Source organism: Marmota flaviventris, chromosome 16, assembly GCF_047511675.1.
Source record: "Marmota flaviventris isolate mMarFla1 chromosome 16, mMarFla1.hap1, whole genome shotgun sequence".
Taxonomy (NCBI): domain Eukaryota; kingdom Metazoa; phylum Chordata; class Mammalia; order Rodentia; family Sciuridae; genus Marmota; species Marmota flaviventris.
In genome coordinates, this window is record NC_092513.1 from 36773344 (window position 1) to 36790314 (window position 16971).

At 38.1% G+C, this 16971-nt stretch overlaps 1 protein-coding gene across 1 annotated transcript in view; it reads right to left on the reverse strand.

Moving 5' to 3' along the window:
* The window catches only part of Znf397 (zinc finger protein 397), a 44369-nt gene extending 35543 nt beyond the window's left edge, over positions 1-8826 (reverse strand). The window contains 4 exon segments of the mRNA XM_071602812.1: positions 3621-4661; positions 6239-6380; positions 6579-7073; positions 8753-8826. Coding sequence (XP_071458913.1) covers positions 3621-4661; positions 6239-6380; positions 6579-7073; positions 8753-8824 — 1750 coding nt within the window. The 5' untranslated portion in view covers positions 8825-8826.
* Between the last annotated feature and the right edge of the window lie 8145 nt (positions 8827-16971).

The window sequence follows — 16971 nt, forward strand, 5'->3', positions numbered from 1 at the left end:
GGTGGTGGTGGTGGTATACACACCAGGTTAGAATCCTCAACATTAACTGCTGGATAAGACCAAGGACCTGGGAAACCATCATGTCCTTCTTCTCACTCAGCAGGTCTACAATAGAAATCTAAGCTTAGAGAGACCATGGCCAAGGTTCAAATTTCCAATCCTTCCAGATAACCATTAGTTGTAGTCTATGAAACTGAGGGAGAAAGGGAAGGCAAGAAACCAATATTAACATACTCTGCCTCAATTGTACATTTTCTGTTTTTAATCCATTTAAAATTCATTTAAGGCAGACATTTTTCCCTCCAGACTGCTTCTAGTGCAAAAGAAACAAGACAGCCATGAGCAGGGGGAACATTATTTTTCTTTCCCAGAAAAGGCTAGTGAAAGAAAAAAAAAATTCCTTTGATAGCTTATTAACAGTGACTCTTTAAATAAACAGAAATGTTGAAGCTTCTTCAACTGTGGGATTATCTTCTTCAGCTCCTTTAACACCTACAACCAAAGGTCTTGACCACAAGGCTACTGCTTTTTTATATGTATATATTTTTTGGTACCAACGATTGAACTCAGGGCGACCACTGAGGCCACATCCCCAGCCCTATTTTGTAGTAGATAGGGTCTCACTGAGATGCTTAGTGCCTCATAGTTGCTGAGGCTGGCTTTGAACTCGCAATTCTCCTGTCTCAGCCTCCCAAACTGCTGGGATTACAGGTGTGTACCACTGAGCCTGGCTGGCTACTCCCTTTTTCAAGCGTAAGTCTTTAGGGAATGGCTTCTATTTGTACAGGATTTATAATTTTAAGAGGACTTGTTTAATATATATATTAAATATATATTTTATATATATATATATATATATATATATATATATATATATATATATATATAAACAAAATGTAAAATGGGTAAGTCTGCCATTTAAAAAAAAATCAGTGATAAAACCAAGGATAAGTTAATTTTGCTAACAAACTTGAGATTTGGAAAGGACAGTGCTGTGGAAAGCAAGTATTTTTTTCATAATATTTCCCCAATATCCTGCACTTCTTTTTGAGTTTTCCTAATTTTTTTCCTTTCCAGTTTTTCGGTGCTGGGGATCAAACAGTGTCTTGTGCATGCTAATAAGTATGTGTTCTACCACTGAGCTACACCCTCCTATCCTGTCCTCTAGCCTTAAATAGTGCAGAAAAATTTGAATATATAAAATCACAAGAAAACATTAAATTTCCTATAACCTCACCAACCCAGAGACAACCACTGGGATTGCACATTTCTAGTATTTTTAATGCATAAATATATTTTTTACATGGGGTCATACAGTACAATTATAATATTTAACAATCTATCATGAATGCTTTATTTCAACATTAATCAACAAATTTTAACAGCTTTTAAGATTTTGTACATTCATGATGGTTTCTGAAGTATATTTATTTTCAGATAGAATTTCAAAGTCCAAAGGCAATGCTTAAGGCTTCTGGTAGTGATTGCTAAGATATTGTCTATTCACATGACACCAGCAATAGAGTCCCAATTTCCCTGAATCTCTTATCAATTTTGGAAGTGCCATATCAATTGCTTCAATGAACATTTTATAAGATTGACATACATGTATTGTCCCTTGGCACTTAGTCTTTTGTGATTTGCCTATTTTAATGCTAGTTTTTCAACTAGAAGTTTTTCATGGGAAGATAGCACAGTGATTTTACATAGGGTTATGAGTTCTACCTTCTAGACATGACCTTTAGCCTTCACTTCATCTGCCTAGAACATGGGCTATAATGAGAAATAAATAATGTATACATACAGAGCCCTTAGCAAATACCTATTACATTTCTTACATGTAAGAGCTCTCTGGAGTATTTTTTCCTTCTGCTATCTTTGTGGAAAAAGAGGAAAATGAATTGAGCAGCTCTCACCATGTATTGTTACATTTTACCATATTTCCAACTCATATTATTCTTCCATTTTCTCATATTCTCTTTAAAAATGGACATTAGGTGTGCTGTCATTCTTACTAGTCACCATATGCCTACTTATATTCCAATAGGAGCATTAATTCTCTTTGCTTCTCATTAGAATTCTTTTTCTAGTCACAAGATTCTAGAGGATTTCCACACATATCTGTTTTTGGTATGTTGTTCCTCTATCCTGTTAGGTCTTTTGAATGGGGTCATGTCTATTGCTGATTAACCTGTACAACTTTCCACCTTATAGTAAATACCAGCTTCTTTGTACTAGGTTCCTCAGAAGAGGGGAAGTCTTGACTGATCACAGTTGTTACTTGTTGTCATTTTCCTTTGCAAAAGCTATGAAATATCACACATGAGGTGTCTAGAGAGTAAGTCACAGACCCAGCAACTGACATATTTTTTGAGCACCCAAGTCCAAGGAAGTATACTAGAACTTATAAGGACAGAGCTTTGAAAATGAATGATTTGGCAGATTCCAACTCAGGGACTTGGGGATTAACCTGACAACAGTTCCAATACTGTAACAAAGGTGTCCTCATACCTAGGAGAGGGAGTCAGAATCTTAACATTTACCAAGGCTCTTTCTTAACCTCCACTTCCTCTACCTACTCCATAGAAATTCTAGCCTAGCCTGTAGGTTGGGCAAAGAAACCACATATTAGCCCTTTCTCTTGGGTCATATCAACCAAGACAAAGCTATTCACTCCTCTGTTGTCCAAGTATTCTAGGTTTTTCCTTTTTAAACAGAAATTTCTCGATTGGCTCATATATTGCATTAGGCACTGTGCTTCAGAGACTGGTTCTACCCACACTTCTTATGGACATGACTCCACTTCAAAAGAGCTCAACAGAAAATGCTTCATTGGCCTTTACCTGTTGCTCCTTTTACTATGAACACTTCCCCCTGGCTAAGTCCTTTCATCTTTCATGTCATTTCCCCTATTCCCTTACCCAAAGTTGAGAGCTCCTTGAGTCACATAGCACTGACCACACCATGGTGCTACTACATGACTGACTGCCTTGCCCATTACATGACAGAGATTATGCCTGATCTTCCATTGCATCTCAAGTCTCAAGTACAAAGAAAATTCTCAAAAACAAAATAAATTGTTGGATACATTAATTTGTATTATTTCTTCTCATGCATATCTAATTTCTGACCTGCCCTGGACTCAACACTGATAAAACTTTCCCCACTTTTTTTTTCTGCTGTCAGTTCTGATTTAATAAAAAATTTTGATTTCCTGAGACAAACAGTCCCTTATGCTGTCCACTCTCTCCCAAAGTGGGGGCACATTGACAATCAGATGCAGTGACTGAGCCTGAGTCCCTAACCCCTTTCAAGACATTCTCATAGAAAATGAGGTTTCAATGTCACATTCCTGCTTTTCATATTTCCTGAGTATTTTTAACAGTAAGCGAAAAGCTGGAAGTAATAATTCTTCCATCCTCTGCTTTCATTAGTCACAGGAAAAAGCTTTTAAGGAACAATTTGCACTAGCTCTGTGTAGTGTTGCATAAAGCCTTAGAATGACTCAAGACCTAGTAGTTAACCTTTATGGAGTTTTGCTCCAAGAAAAACACTTCTAACAAAGATAAAAAATCTTACTGAAGCATTTATAATATTCGTTGTATTCACAAGTTACTTTACAGTGTGGACTCTCTGATGGCGAATAAGGACTGATCTGTGCCTGAAAGCCTTCCCACATTCATTACATATATAAGCTTCATCCCCAGAATGGATTTTCTGATGCTGAACAAGGGCTGAGCTCCTTTTGAAGGTTTTGCCACATTCATTACACTGATAAGGTTCCTCTCCACTGTGAATTCGCTGATGTCTGATGAGGTTTGAGCTCAGACTGAAGGCTTTTCCACATTCATTACATTCATAGGGTTTCTCCCCACTATGTATTCTCTGGTGGGTAATCAGTTCTGAGCTCTGCCTGAAAGCTTTCCCACATTCATTACACTCATACGGTCTCTCTCCTGTATGAATTCGCTGATGTCTAATAAGCTTGGAGCTCTGGCTAAAGGTTTTCCCACACTCATTACACTCATACGGCTTCTCACCAGTGTGAATTCTTTGATGTATAATAAGATATGAACTTTGACTGAAGGCTTTACCACACTCATTACATTTACAAGCTTTCTCACCAGTGTGAATTTTCCGGTGTCTAATGAGGGCTGAGCTTTGATTGAAGGCTTTTCCACATTCACTACATTCATATGCTTTCTCACCACTATGAATTCTTTGATGAATAATCAGATATGACCTTAAACTAAAGGCCTTCCCACACTGGTTACATTTATAGGGCTTTTCTCCAGTATGGATTCTCTGATGTTGTGTTAGAGATGAATGCTGCTTGAAACTGTGCCCACACACATCACATCTATAAGGTCTCTCTTCTGAAGGAACTTTCTGACTTGTTATAGGGTTTGTACTTAGAATCAAGCATCTTTGAGGCTCATCATGATGGTCTCTCTTTCCTAAAGATTTGTGTGTGAAAATCACCTGCCTACAACTACTCCCGTGTGGAGAGGATCTTCTTAATTTCTGCCCCATAGCACTTCCTTGTTGCCAGTCTAAATTGCTTTCACGCTCACTAACCACTCCAAATGAAGGTTCCTGAGAGAATCCCTGTGAATTTTCTCCTGAAATGTCCTGTGTTGTTGTTTCATTGTTTTCACAATCTGAAATGATAAACAGCAAACAAACAAAAAACACATTAAAGTTTTCCATTCACTCTCTATATTCATTTTCTATGAGAGAAAATTGAAGGGTCTGCCTACAAAGATGTCACTGTCCATGTCTCTTCCTTGCTTACATTGTCAAGCAACCTCATTCTAACTCACAGTATATTTCTTGACATGTTCTCATCTCCATTTTGCAATCTAGTTTCTGCCTTACCTAACTGCTCATACCCACCACTTCCACTGACACTACTCTCATCAAGGTCACAAACTTGATACCTACATAAATCAGTAGGTAATTTTAGGGTCTTATTTAGTCAGCATCTCTGTAGCATTGATACTAAGGACCACATCTGCCTTTTAGAGACATTTCCTTCCAGTCATATTTGACTGAATTCTCGGACTATTCCTTTTCAGATTCTAGGCTAATAACTCAAACACCAGTGTTCCTTCCTTCAGTTCTTTTTTTCTGTTTCCTGGATTCTAATGTATCCTTACTCTACAAGCTCTCTATCCCCTAGGCTCCATTTGCTACTTATATTGTAAGTTAATGCTTCCCCATATCCCAATCCATTTTGTGCTTATTTCCTAAGTATTCAAATGCTCCAAACCAAGTATATCATCAGATATATTTGCTTGTTTTCCCAGTTAAAACACAACACCACTATTATCCAGGTATTCAAGACTGAAACACCTTCAACTCCTCTCTCATACTCTGCTTTTAACAATGACCAGAAACTGCAATGCAATTTTAATGTTGAAGAACAGTTTTCAGCTTTGGTCTTCCCTATGCCTCACCATAACACATGATGATTTATTTACTTTAGCCATTTGGATTATAAGACTCTAACAGGCCTCTAGTCTTGCTTCCCTCAAATCCATTCTCTACCCTAAAGCTAAATTCTACATTACAAATTCAACCATGGCTCTCCTTCCTCCAACACCTTTCAACTATACCCCTCTATTTAAGAAATTGTATATGTGAATCCCATTTTCTTCTCTATTTTTTCTCAACCCTCCTCCCTTGTTAATTCTCTTCGCAAGTCAAACTGAATTCTACTCTTTCTAGGATGAGTTCTGTTCTTTCACCTCCAAGACTGAGGCCTTTGCTTGGGACACTTATCCTTCTGCCTATTTGCCTGGCTTTCTTCTACACATAGTTCAAATCTTAGCTTAGATGATTTTCTCCAGGAAGTGTTCCTTGAACCTTTAAGATTAGGTGCCATTTTTTTTTTTTTTTTTTTTTTTGGTGCTCCCATAGTACCCAGTGCCTACTTTTAGTCCATAACTTACTATACTAGAAATGTCTTTTTGTTCATCCACCACCCACCTAGACCTGAAAGCTCCTTGAAAGTAAGACTCAGTACCTACTATAGTACCAGACATGTATTAGCACTCTATAAAGTTTGAATGAATGAATGAATGATAAGGAAATGGACACAAGGAGGGCTGACTGAAATTCATGTGCATTACTGAATACAAAGCTCCTAAAGTGAGCACCACTGGTTTAGAATAACAGCAGTGATGCTCATGTGTTGGAAGTTTGATGAGTTCCCAGACAAGTTCCTATTCCTCACCACGTTTAGGGGAAAGGCAGGGTTTCCAAGATTTCAGTTGTGACTTTAAAGGTTGGAGTTGAAAGTTTGTTGACTCTTGGGATGCTGCTAGACATGTCAAATCCTTCCATGGCACTGTTGGTCCCTGTGGATTAGCTGGGACCTGAAATTAGTAAAATATGGTTAGCTTTGTGGCAAAATCTCTAGGAAAACAGACCTTGTGAGAGTAGAGGCATAGCTCTGATATACTTCAGGGTTATGGTTCAAGAGATATGTAACTTTTTATCCTATTGTTATGATACTACATGCTCCAGGCTGTAAATTCCATTTCCCACAGCACATGACTTCTGTCTGTTCCCACCTGCTGCACTGGATCATCAAATTCTCTTTCCAAATCTTCCAACAGGGTCACAGCTTCCTCCCCATTTCTTGGACTATGTTGCTGAACCCAGATTTGCAGCTCCTCAGGTAGGATGCTCAGAAACTGCTCCAGCACCAGAAGTTCTAAGATCTGCTCCTTTGTGTGCAATTCTGGCATTAGCCACTGATAGCAAAGCTCCTGGAGTCGGCCCAGAGCTTCCCGGGGCCCAGGTGTCTCATGGTAACAAAACTTTCTGAACTGTTGTCGAAACAATTCTTGGCAGGATTGGATACTCCCATTCTGTTTAAATTTCTGACCCCAAGAAAAGCTATCTTCTATTTTCACTAGTATTAATTCTTGTTCCTGATGATCCTGAGGTATCTGAGTTGAAATTGCTCTGGAATCCACAGCCATTCTGGAATGAAACAGCTTAGCAAGAACTTCAGTACAACCAGGTTCTGTGTGTGAGAGATTTTGGGGGTAATCTCTTCTTTCCTAAAGGATATAAAATCACAGTTAACTTATGGTAGGGAAAAAAGTCTCAGGAAGTTGTAATAATATAGATCAATAACTCAAAGAACATTTAAAGGGAACAGGTTTGAGTCTAATAAGCAACAATAGAATGATCAATTAAAAATCATTAAAAAATCATTACATCTCAGTGTCTCCTACTCTCTAGAATTTCTACTACTGTTAATTTTTTTTAAAATTTTGTTTTAGTTGTAGTTGGATGCAATACCTTTATTTTATTTTTATGTGGTGCTGAGGATTGAACCCAGCACCCCGCATGTGCTAGGTCAGCAGTCTACTGCTGAACCACAACTCCAGCCCATACTGTTAAAATTTTTAGAAGCAAAAGAATGAAACATTAACATGACTCACACAGCGAGATAAATACTTCCTTTTCAATTCCCTCTCAATCATGATTACACAAAGGAGGGAAATTTGATTTAACATGTATATAAAACTTACTTACTTTTAAAAATAAAATATAGACCTCAGACTGACTTCCAAGAGTAATAACATCTAGGTAGAATTTAATTAAAAAATTTTATTTGTAGATGAACATAATACCTTTATTCTATTTATTTATATGTGGTTCTGAGGATTGAACCCAGTGTCTCACAGGCACTAGGTGAGCACTCCACCAGGGAGCCACAACCTCAGCTGGTGATGCTGACTTTTTATTTTTAGCTAGCTTCTATCTATAGCAGGTAATGCTGATTTTCATTTAAGGTAGTAATAGCACATTTTCAAAAAATTCAAATTAAACATGAGTTGACTTAAATAAAAATATTACAGGGGGCTGAGGCTGTAGCTCAGTGGTTAAGTGCTTGCCTCGAATGTGTGAGGCACTGGGTTCAATCCTCAGCACCACATAAAAATAAGTAAAGATACTGTGTGTTCATTTACAACTAAATAAATATTTAAAAAAATATTACAGGATATTTTCCATTTGATCACATTTATTCACTTAATTTCTTTACCAAACACTGAAGCACCTATTACAGGCTCTGTCCTGAGGTGGCACTGGGTTAAAAAGGTTTTAGTTCATGAATCTATTGAGGAATCAACAAAGATAGAACTGTAAAATGCTTATCATGAGTTCAAAAACATGACAGATATAGACACAAAAGATGCAAAAAAGATCAGGCTCAGCTGTCAAAAAGCTTAAGGCTATTCTGGGAGCAAAAATTTAAAAATAAACGAAACGTAGTAACAATTATATACCAAGTTTTGAGATACAGACCAAACACGATCTGATTTCCGGATGGGAAGGATAGCCACAGAAGCGTATGCTTTTTATTTTATGTTCATTCAGAAGGATACAGTAAAAATTATTAATATTACGGTAACTTTAGAAACTAATTAGAATATGCAGACTACGAATCTCTGGTTTACCAACTAGCCCGGCTGCACTCAGCCCTCCTATTCTTTATATCCCTTGTTAAACCACAGCATTTGCGAAGTCACGGAGGTGGAGGCACAACTGTGCTTTCCGCTGGCAGGCAGGAGCTTGAGTGCTGGCCTCTACTGCCTCCCCAGGACTCTCGGAGTCTTTGCCCTGACCCGGGGGTGGGCAAGCCGAAGAGCGGAACGCCTTCATCTTGCCCCGGCACCCAAATAGGGCGCCAGCCCTACCCTCCCTCCGCCTTAGGGCCCGTGTCCCTCACCGCGAAGCCCAGGAGCCGCCAGGGACAAGCTTCGACCCAGAGCGGCGAGCCACAAAGACCGGAAATCTGCATCTCGGCCTTCCGCTCGCTCGCCCTCGGGAGCTTCCGTCCGCCCCGCCCCTTTCTCGAGGGTAGCCAATCAGAGCCGCGGGTTCTGTTCTTCCCACCGCCTTTGCTCAGGGTTCGCTGGGCTGGCAGAACCAGAGATGCCAACGAGGTTGAGCGGACCGTAGGTGGCCTCCTTGTCTGAGGCCGCTTTTGCTTGCTTGAACCCCGTCTTCCCGCTCCCCGATCGTTGTGGGTGTGACGTCATTTCCGATTCGTCTCACTCCCAATTTTCTAGCAAAGTATGCAGATTTTCCTGTAGAAAAGACTGATTTTCCACTTCTTTTCCATGATCTCTGACAAAAGTAAACGGATGGATGAATGAGCAGAACAAAAAGTAACAATCACTTATATTGATCTTTAAGCGTGCCATTCCAGCCTTGCAACAGCTCTGTGGGCTACACTCAAGTCCCCAAAATTTAAAGACTCAGGTCCCAGGCTACCGTCTCTAGTGCCGGCTTTCCCTCCCTTTTTTAAAACTGGCATTAATCTTGCTATTAAAAAGAAAATAGGCAATTTGTAGGTAAAAAATGATGCCTCATGTCTTCACTTTGTGAGCTTGAGGTTAGTCCTTCTCACCGTGTGGGGTAGTGCACACCTGTAATCCCAGAGATTCGAGAGGTTGAGGCAGCAACATCGGAAGGGCAAAGCAGCCTCAGCAATTTAGTGAGGCCCTAAGCAACTTAGAGAGACCCTGTCTCAAAAAATAGAAAGAGCTGAGGATATAGTTCAGTGGTTAAGCGCTCCTGGGTTCAATCCCCAGTGCACCCCAACACCCCCCTCCCCAAATTTCCTTCTCATGTTTATGGTTCAGAGAAATGACTTTCCCTGTTTTTGAAATTAAGGTGTTATTGTTTTTGAGACTATTACTTCATTGGTTAATTTTTTTTACTTATTTGTAATTATTTGTAAATGCTAGTTAAAAGGAGAATAATAATGTGATATATACATAGAAAATTAAGTTTTCTTTGTGATCTAACACACTTAAACCAAAGCTATTTGGAAACAAACGTTCTTTAGCATTCAGCGCTAAGTTAATAAATAATCTCAATCACTGTGAAATTGAAGCCAGAATTAGACAGGCAGTCAGTATAGATAGGTAAATGGAGTCAGGTCGGATCCAGGAGGCCAATTTTGATTGAGTCTGGCAAGCTGGAGACTGTCCCCTGATGGATTGAAATGTTAATTTCATCGAAGCCCTTTCTTCTGCTCCAACCTGTTGGTAGGGTTGGAGGTCCCAGGAATTGTGCCTCCCTGTAGGAAGCTATAATTAATGTGTCCTTAGCAGCTCCATCCTGCCCTTCCCCCTTAAGCCCACCTGATTCCCACATTTTGGCCAACCCACAGAGCATTCCCAAGCCTAGTCACATTCTCAGGCAGGAGACAGATAAGGGGAAGAGGGCAGGAGAACAAAGGAAGCCTAGGACATATAAAAAGGGCTCAAAACCTCGCTTCTTAGGATACCAGGATACAGCTATGGCCCTCTTCCCTCTCATTTGAGGGGAAAAGTCTGTGTTACCCCTTTTTAAATAAACCCTACTTTATATTTTACATTGCTTGTCTCGGCATGCTCTTCTAATGTTCAAACTTCAACATTTGAGGAAGCAGAACTTGTCACCAGTAACTGGCGGTATCAACAACAGCTATTTTATTTTTTTTATTGGTTGTTCAAAACATTACAAAGCTCTTGACATATCATATTTCATACATTTGATTCAAGTGGGTTATGAACTCCCATTTTTACCCTGTATACAGATTGCAGAATCACATCGGTTACACATCCACATTTTTACATATTGCCATACTAGTGACTGTTGTATTCTGCTATCTTTCCTATCCTCTATTATCCCCCTCCCCTCCCCTCCCATCTTCTCTCTCTACCCCATCTACTGTAATTCATTTCTCTCCCTTGATTTTTTTTCCCTTTCCCCTCATATCCTCTTATATGTAATTTTGTATAACAATGAGGGTCACCTTCCATTTCCATGCAATTTCCCTTCTCTCTCCCTTTCCCTCCCACCTCTCATCCCAGTTTAATGTTAATCTTTTTCTCATGCTCTTCCTCCCCGCTCTGTTTTTAGTTGCTCTCCTTATATCAAAGAAGACATTTGACATTTGAACAACAGCTATTTTAAAAAGCAAGAAAATACTGCTAGTTTGTGTTTCAGTTATCTATATGCCACTACATCTATATGTGACTCCAAGATTAGAGACTATGAATAGCAGATGTTTTATTGCTCACAATGTGTGGCCAGGAATTCAGGCAATGTTTAGTAGAGATTGCTAGTCTCTGCTTTATGAGGTGTCAAGATATGGTGGCTTAACGGGCCTGGAAGGTCCAAGATGGATCTTATGTTGCTGGGATCTTGTTGCTGCATTTTCGCTAGAGCTACTTGATTCTTCTCCCCAGCACTTCTCTACAGGTATCTAGTCTGTCATACATTATTCAGGAGTTTAGCTAAGATTTCTTAGCCTAAGCTGGCCTCCTAGAGAGTCAAGGAGGAAGGGAAGATCCTACTTGTTTCAAAGACTAGATCTGGAACTCAAATTATAATCCACCACTGTATAGCCTTGATAGGACTAGATTCATGGAAAGAGGAAATAGTGTCCATCATTCAATGGGAGGAACAGTTAGCTTGAGTTTAAGAAGAAATTGTGGCACTTATTTTAGCATCTAATGTACCATACCTTGTTATATTGAGAAGCTACTCTTGAGGAATGAAATTATTGAGCGTTTTATCAGTTAAAATGCTTTCAGCTGAAATAATGGAAACTCTACTAAATATCTGTATTGTTTAACCTTTTAAAAAAATTCTACATAAGTATATGTAGTGGAGGCAAGGCCATTCCTAGGGTTGGTTAATTCAGTGTCTTGACAATATATCAAGGATCCAGGTTCCTTCTTTTTGTTCTGCCCTGTGTGTGTGTGTGTGTGTGTGTGTGTGTGTGTGTAGTGCTGGGCACTAGAACCCAGGGCCTTGTGCATGCAAGGAAAGGAAAACACTCTACCAACTGAGTTCTATCCCCAACCCTGTTCTGCCATCTTTAAGTGTATTGGTTTAAGTGTGTCTTGTGTCCTTTATGGTACTAAAGTAGCTCTCTCAGTTCCTGATTAAAGATGCTGAGGCAGAAAAAGGGTCATCTTTTTCTTCTGCTCCCTTTTAAGACTAAGGAAACCATATTTCCACAACAGATTTTCCTCTCATATATTTCATTAGCTAAATTGCCTAGGCCTAGGTAAGGTGGGTAAGGCCTCCATAATGGGCTTAGACCAATTAAGATCACATCGCAGAACTAAGGAGCAAGTTCAGCCACTCCTTAAGGGCACAGACTTTTGGGGAGGGTATGTGAAATTTTATTATGATTAAAATATAGATGTCATGCCAGGGCTTAGACCCAGGAAACAGATTCATAATCCCAGCAGGTGGGAGAGATATAAGACACAGTTAGGATATTAGACATGCTTTAATCAGAGATGGTAACAGCCTCCAGTCTCCTTCAACTTCAGCTTTAGCCCCCAGCCAGTTCCATTTTGCCCCAGTCAGTTCCATTTAGCCCCATTATTGCAATACAGTTCAAACAAAGAAGTAACATCGCCAATTGGTTAGATCAGTGCACACATGCTCACAAGCAAATGTTTATGACCTCGAGTACAGGTATACTGAATCAGAATTTTTCTGACCTTGACTACACATTAACCATAACTTAGCTGATTCATGGCCTTGGCATACTAAAAACATAACATAAAACATAACAGTGCACTGGAAGATTCAGTGAGGGAGCCTAACAATAGCCATTTGGGGCTTGCCCCAATAGTAGAAAAGGGGATAAATCAATGAATGTTGAGCAAGCAATGGTAGTATCTATTTAAGATATAATCTGGGGCTGGGGATGTGGCTCAAGCAATAGAGCACTCGCCTGGCATGCATGCAGCCTGGCTTTGATCCTTAGCACCACATACAAAAACAAAGATGTTGTGTCCGCCGAAAGCTAAAAAATAAATACTAAAAATTCTCTCTCTCTCAAAAAAAAAAAAAGAGAGATAATCTGATTCTCTTTAGGTAATAAATGAGACACTAGGAAAAAATTCAGATTCTAATCATTCCTTATAATATGGTATATGTAGTTAAAACATAAATCAATTACTTATTTGCAAGAGATCTAGACTGGAGATTTAGAGCTAATATTCTGTTTGGGGATAGCAACTGAATACCATGTGGAGTCTTAGCCAACAATTTTCCACTTATGTGGCTTAACTTTCTGTGTTCTCAATTACATCAGTGCCCTCAAAGATCATCTCTTGCTAAGTGTGGTGGCATATACCTATAATCCCAATGACTCAGGAGACTAAGGCAAGAGGATCACAAGTTCAAAACTAGCCCCAGCAACTTATTGTGAATGTCTCAAAATAAAATATACATATTTTATTTTAAAAATAAATATATATAAATAAAATATTTTATTTTGTCTCAAATAAATTTTATATATATATATATATATATATATATATATATATATATATATATATATATATATATATATAAACTAACCAGCGGTGTAACTCAGTGGTAAAAGCACTCCGGAGTTTAATCCCCAGTGGGAAAAAAATTGTTCCTTAACATTTCATCCCTTTATCTTACATAGCCTGTTTTAATGTGAAAATTTTTGTTTCATAAATTGTTGAATTAAAGGTAGAAAAATATTATTTTGTTTTTTCCCCCTTCACATACTCTTAATAATTGTTTCTGTTTTTTAATGATGGGTTTTGATAATTGTTAGGTAAAATCTGCCCTAGGCATTGCTGATGATTGGTGAATAAGGCTCTTCATTTGGTAACATCCATTTGAGAGAATTACTATATCATTCAAAAGTGCTTTTATGGTCTTCATCAGGTGATATAAGCCCCTTGAAAATATTTTGATTAAAAGCTGCTATCAATAATAAAGGATGGAGAAAGTCTTCTGCACATGTAAGGGAAATGATCATTTCTTCATTCAGCAAATATTGTGGAGCCTTAGTATACATATGAGGAACTGGGAAGAAAAGTGGAGATTCAAATGAAATAAAAGATATTCTCCTTCACCTCTCTTACTAGTGTGATTTCTGGAGTATAAACTTCATGAGAGCAGACATTTTGTTTTCCAATGTTATCTGAGCAATGACTGCAGCCTAGTATTATATAGGTATTTGGATAAAAGAATGAAAGAGTTCACATATACATATATATAAGACAAAAAATTGGTGCTAAAATGAGCAGAAGTATTTGAAAGATTCAAAGAATCTTTCAAGTATATAAGACAATTTTAATACTAAGACTATTTTAATATGAACTCACTCAGGATTTGTTTAATCAAGTTTAGCAAGATAGACCCAAAGACAACTACCTGTGAAAGAAGAGTTTATTATGATTTTTTAGAAGATGGGAGGCATGGTACACCACACAAGACCCCTTTCTTGGAGAAGAATAAGGAGGAGAAGGAGAGAGGGGGATTGGGAAGGGAAAGTAAGAAACTGGGGATTAAGCTTTTAGTACTGTAGGGATGGAAAGTAGCTAAATGGAGATATCCCCTGATAGGCAGAAAGCAAAACACACTTGTTGAAGTCCATTTTGAGGTCTACAATAAAAACTCCCAGTTCCTGAAAAAACATTGGAATAGTGGATCTGCAAACAACCTTGAGTGAGCCATTAGCATGATCCTTTGACTCGGCCATTAGTATGATCCCTTGACTCCAAGATCTCAAATATTCAATTGTAAAATTGTAGAGTATCAATAATAGTTGAGGATAATACTGTATTCTATTACTGTTATCATGATGTTACCAATTTAACTCTTATCTTTTAGAAACAGATAACAGATGTATTAACAGAATAAAACAGTGCTTATTTGTAGAATCCAAGACAGTAAAAAAAGACCTGGTTTACTGAATTGTTTCTCTATGCTTCAATGTCAAAGAACGCCCTTGAGTTTGCTCATGTGATACATTCTTAGATGTATTTCACACTAGGTGTGGTGGTTTACTGAGTTCTTTATTGTTTGTGTTATGCATTAAGTTCAGTATAAAAATAAACATTAAAAAATGAATATATTTGGGCATTGCTGTTAGGGAAATGAGGTGTGTATGTGTGTATGTGACATTTTAGATAGCTGATGCTTACCTCTATAAGAGCCAAAATCATATTTTTTTCACATTCTAAATATTTCACATATTTCCAAGACTTTTGAAAGGTTATATTGGGTTCTTTTAAAGCTATAATTTATTCTTACACTGGGGCATGACTTTTGGAAATTATAGAAATATAAGAATCAGGATACTTATTTACTGCTCAACCTCATACAATCTAGTATCTTCTTACCGTTCAACTGAAGTGGAACCTTTGAAAATAATAACATTTCAGTCTTTTTTTAATATTTATTTTTTCATTGTAGTTGAATGCCATACTTTTATTTTATTTATTTTTATGTGGTGCTGAGGATCAAACTCAGGGCCTCGCATATGCTAGGTGAATGTTCTACTGCTGAGCTACAACCCCAGCCGCAGACATTTCAGTCTGTATTCTTCTTGAATGCAAGCATTTTTCACTGCTGTCTGTTTTTGTTTCTTTTTTTTCTCTCCCTCTTTGTCTACATCTTGACTTCATAGCTGGATCCTCTTTATTACCTAATTGCTTTATCTAAATTTCTACTAAGCTTGTCTATTTCTCCATACTCTCTATTTCTCCTCTGGAGGAGTGATTCACTCTTATGTGTACATATTTCCATCCCTGACTTGTTTACTTGGCCTCAAATCTTTATTTCTCACTTGTATAAATGTGTCTTTTGGATAGTCCAACAGCATCTCAACATTCACACAGCCAAATCCAATTTGAATACATTCATCCATGTTAAATTTTATTATTAATCATGAATTATAATTATCATTATATAGTTATTATAATAGAACAATTAACTTACTTTATTGACTTTTTGTTGTGCAGTGTCAAGACTAAGAAGAAAATTTAGAGCCAGTATAAGGAATTAGAAAAAAATTGTTGATTAAGTTTATCTCTGGTTCTATTGAAGCATCATTTAAAATAGCTCATTTTTTTCTTTTTCTTTCTACTGTTTCAGTTCAGGTCTTTATTATCTTTATCATATTAGCTTTTGAATTGGTCACCTTTCCACTTACCACTCCTCTTATTCCAATACACCTCTCAGATTGCTGCCAGAGTCTTAACATGATCTGACTTTGTAATCACGCTGTAAATCTTTGCTGCTGTTTTAGTCAGCTTTTTCTGTTGCTGTGACTAAAAGACCTGACATGAGGAAAAGTTTATTTGGGGGCTCATGGTTTCAGAGCTCTTGATCCATAGACCGCTAGCTCAATCATTCCTCAGGGTTCAAGATGAGGCAGAACATCCTGGTGAAAGAGTGTGGTGGAGGGAAGCGACTCACATGATGATCAGACAGGAGAGAGAGAGAGAGAGAGAGAGAGAGAGAGAGAGAGAGAGAGAGAGACTCTACTCATCAGATACAAAATATATGCCCCAGAGGCATACCCTGGATGACCCACCTCTTCCAGCCACACTCTACATGCCTTCAGTTGCCACTCAGTTAATCCCATCATGAGATTAATCCGCTGATGAGGTTAAAGCTCTCATAACTCAATCATTTCTCCTCTAAACCTTCTGGCATTGTTTCACACATGAGCTTTGGAGGACATTTCACATCCAAACAATAAACAGCTGACTTGCTGGGTCCACAGAACCGAGGGCAAATACACTTACCAAATCATCCAACATCTTTCTCCTTCTGGCCCACAGCTATTATCCACTCTGTATCCTCAAGCACCAAAGTTCATATACTATTTTTTCTCATCCTGCCCTATCCAACTTCCTTGTCTTCACTCTGAATATTGTCTTTAACAACATTTTTGCTTTTGGTTGAAATCTTCAGCATTTTTCAAGACCAGCTTATTATTTTATTTTCCTTGTGAAATCTTCCTCATTCCTCAGCTGCCCAGGAAATGCTGTTGATGATTTGGTCCTCTGATTTATTTAAAAATTAACAATACTTGTTTGTAGAAAAATTCCTTAAAGTATAGTTATTACTTTTTTTCAGAAACGTTCTTTATCT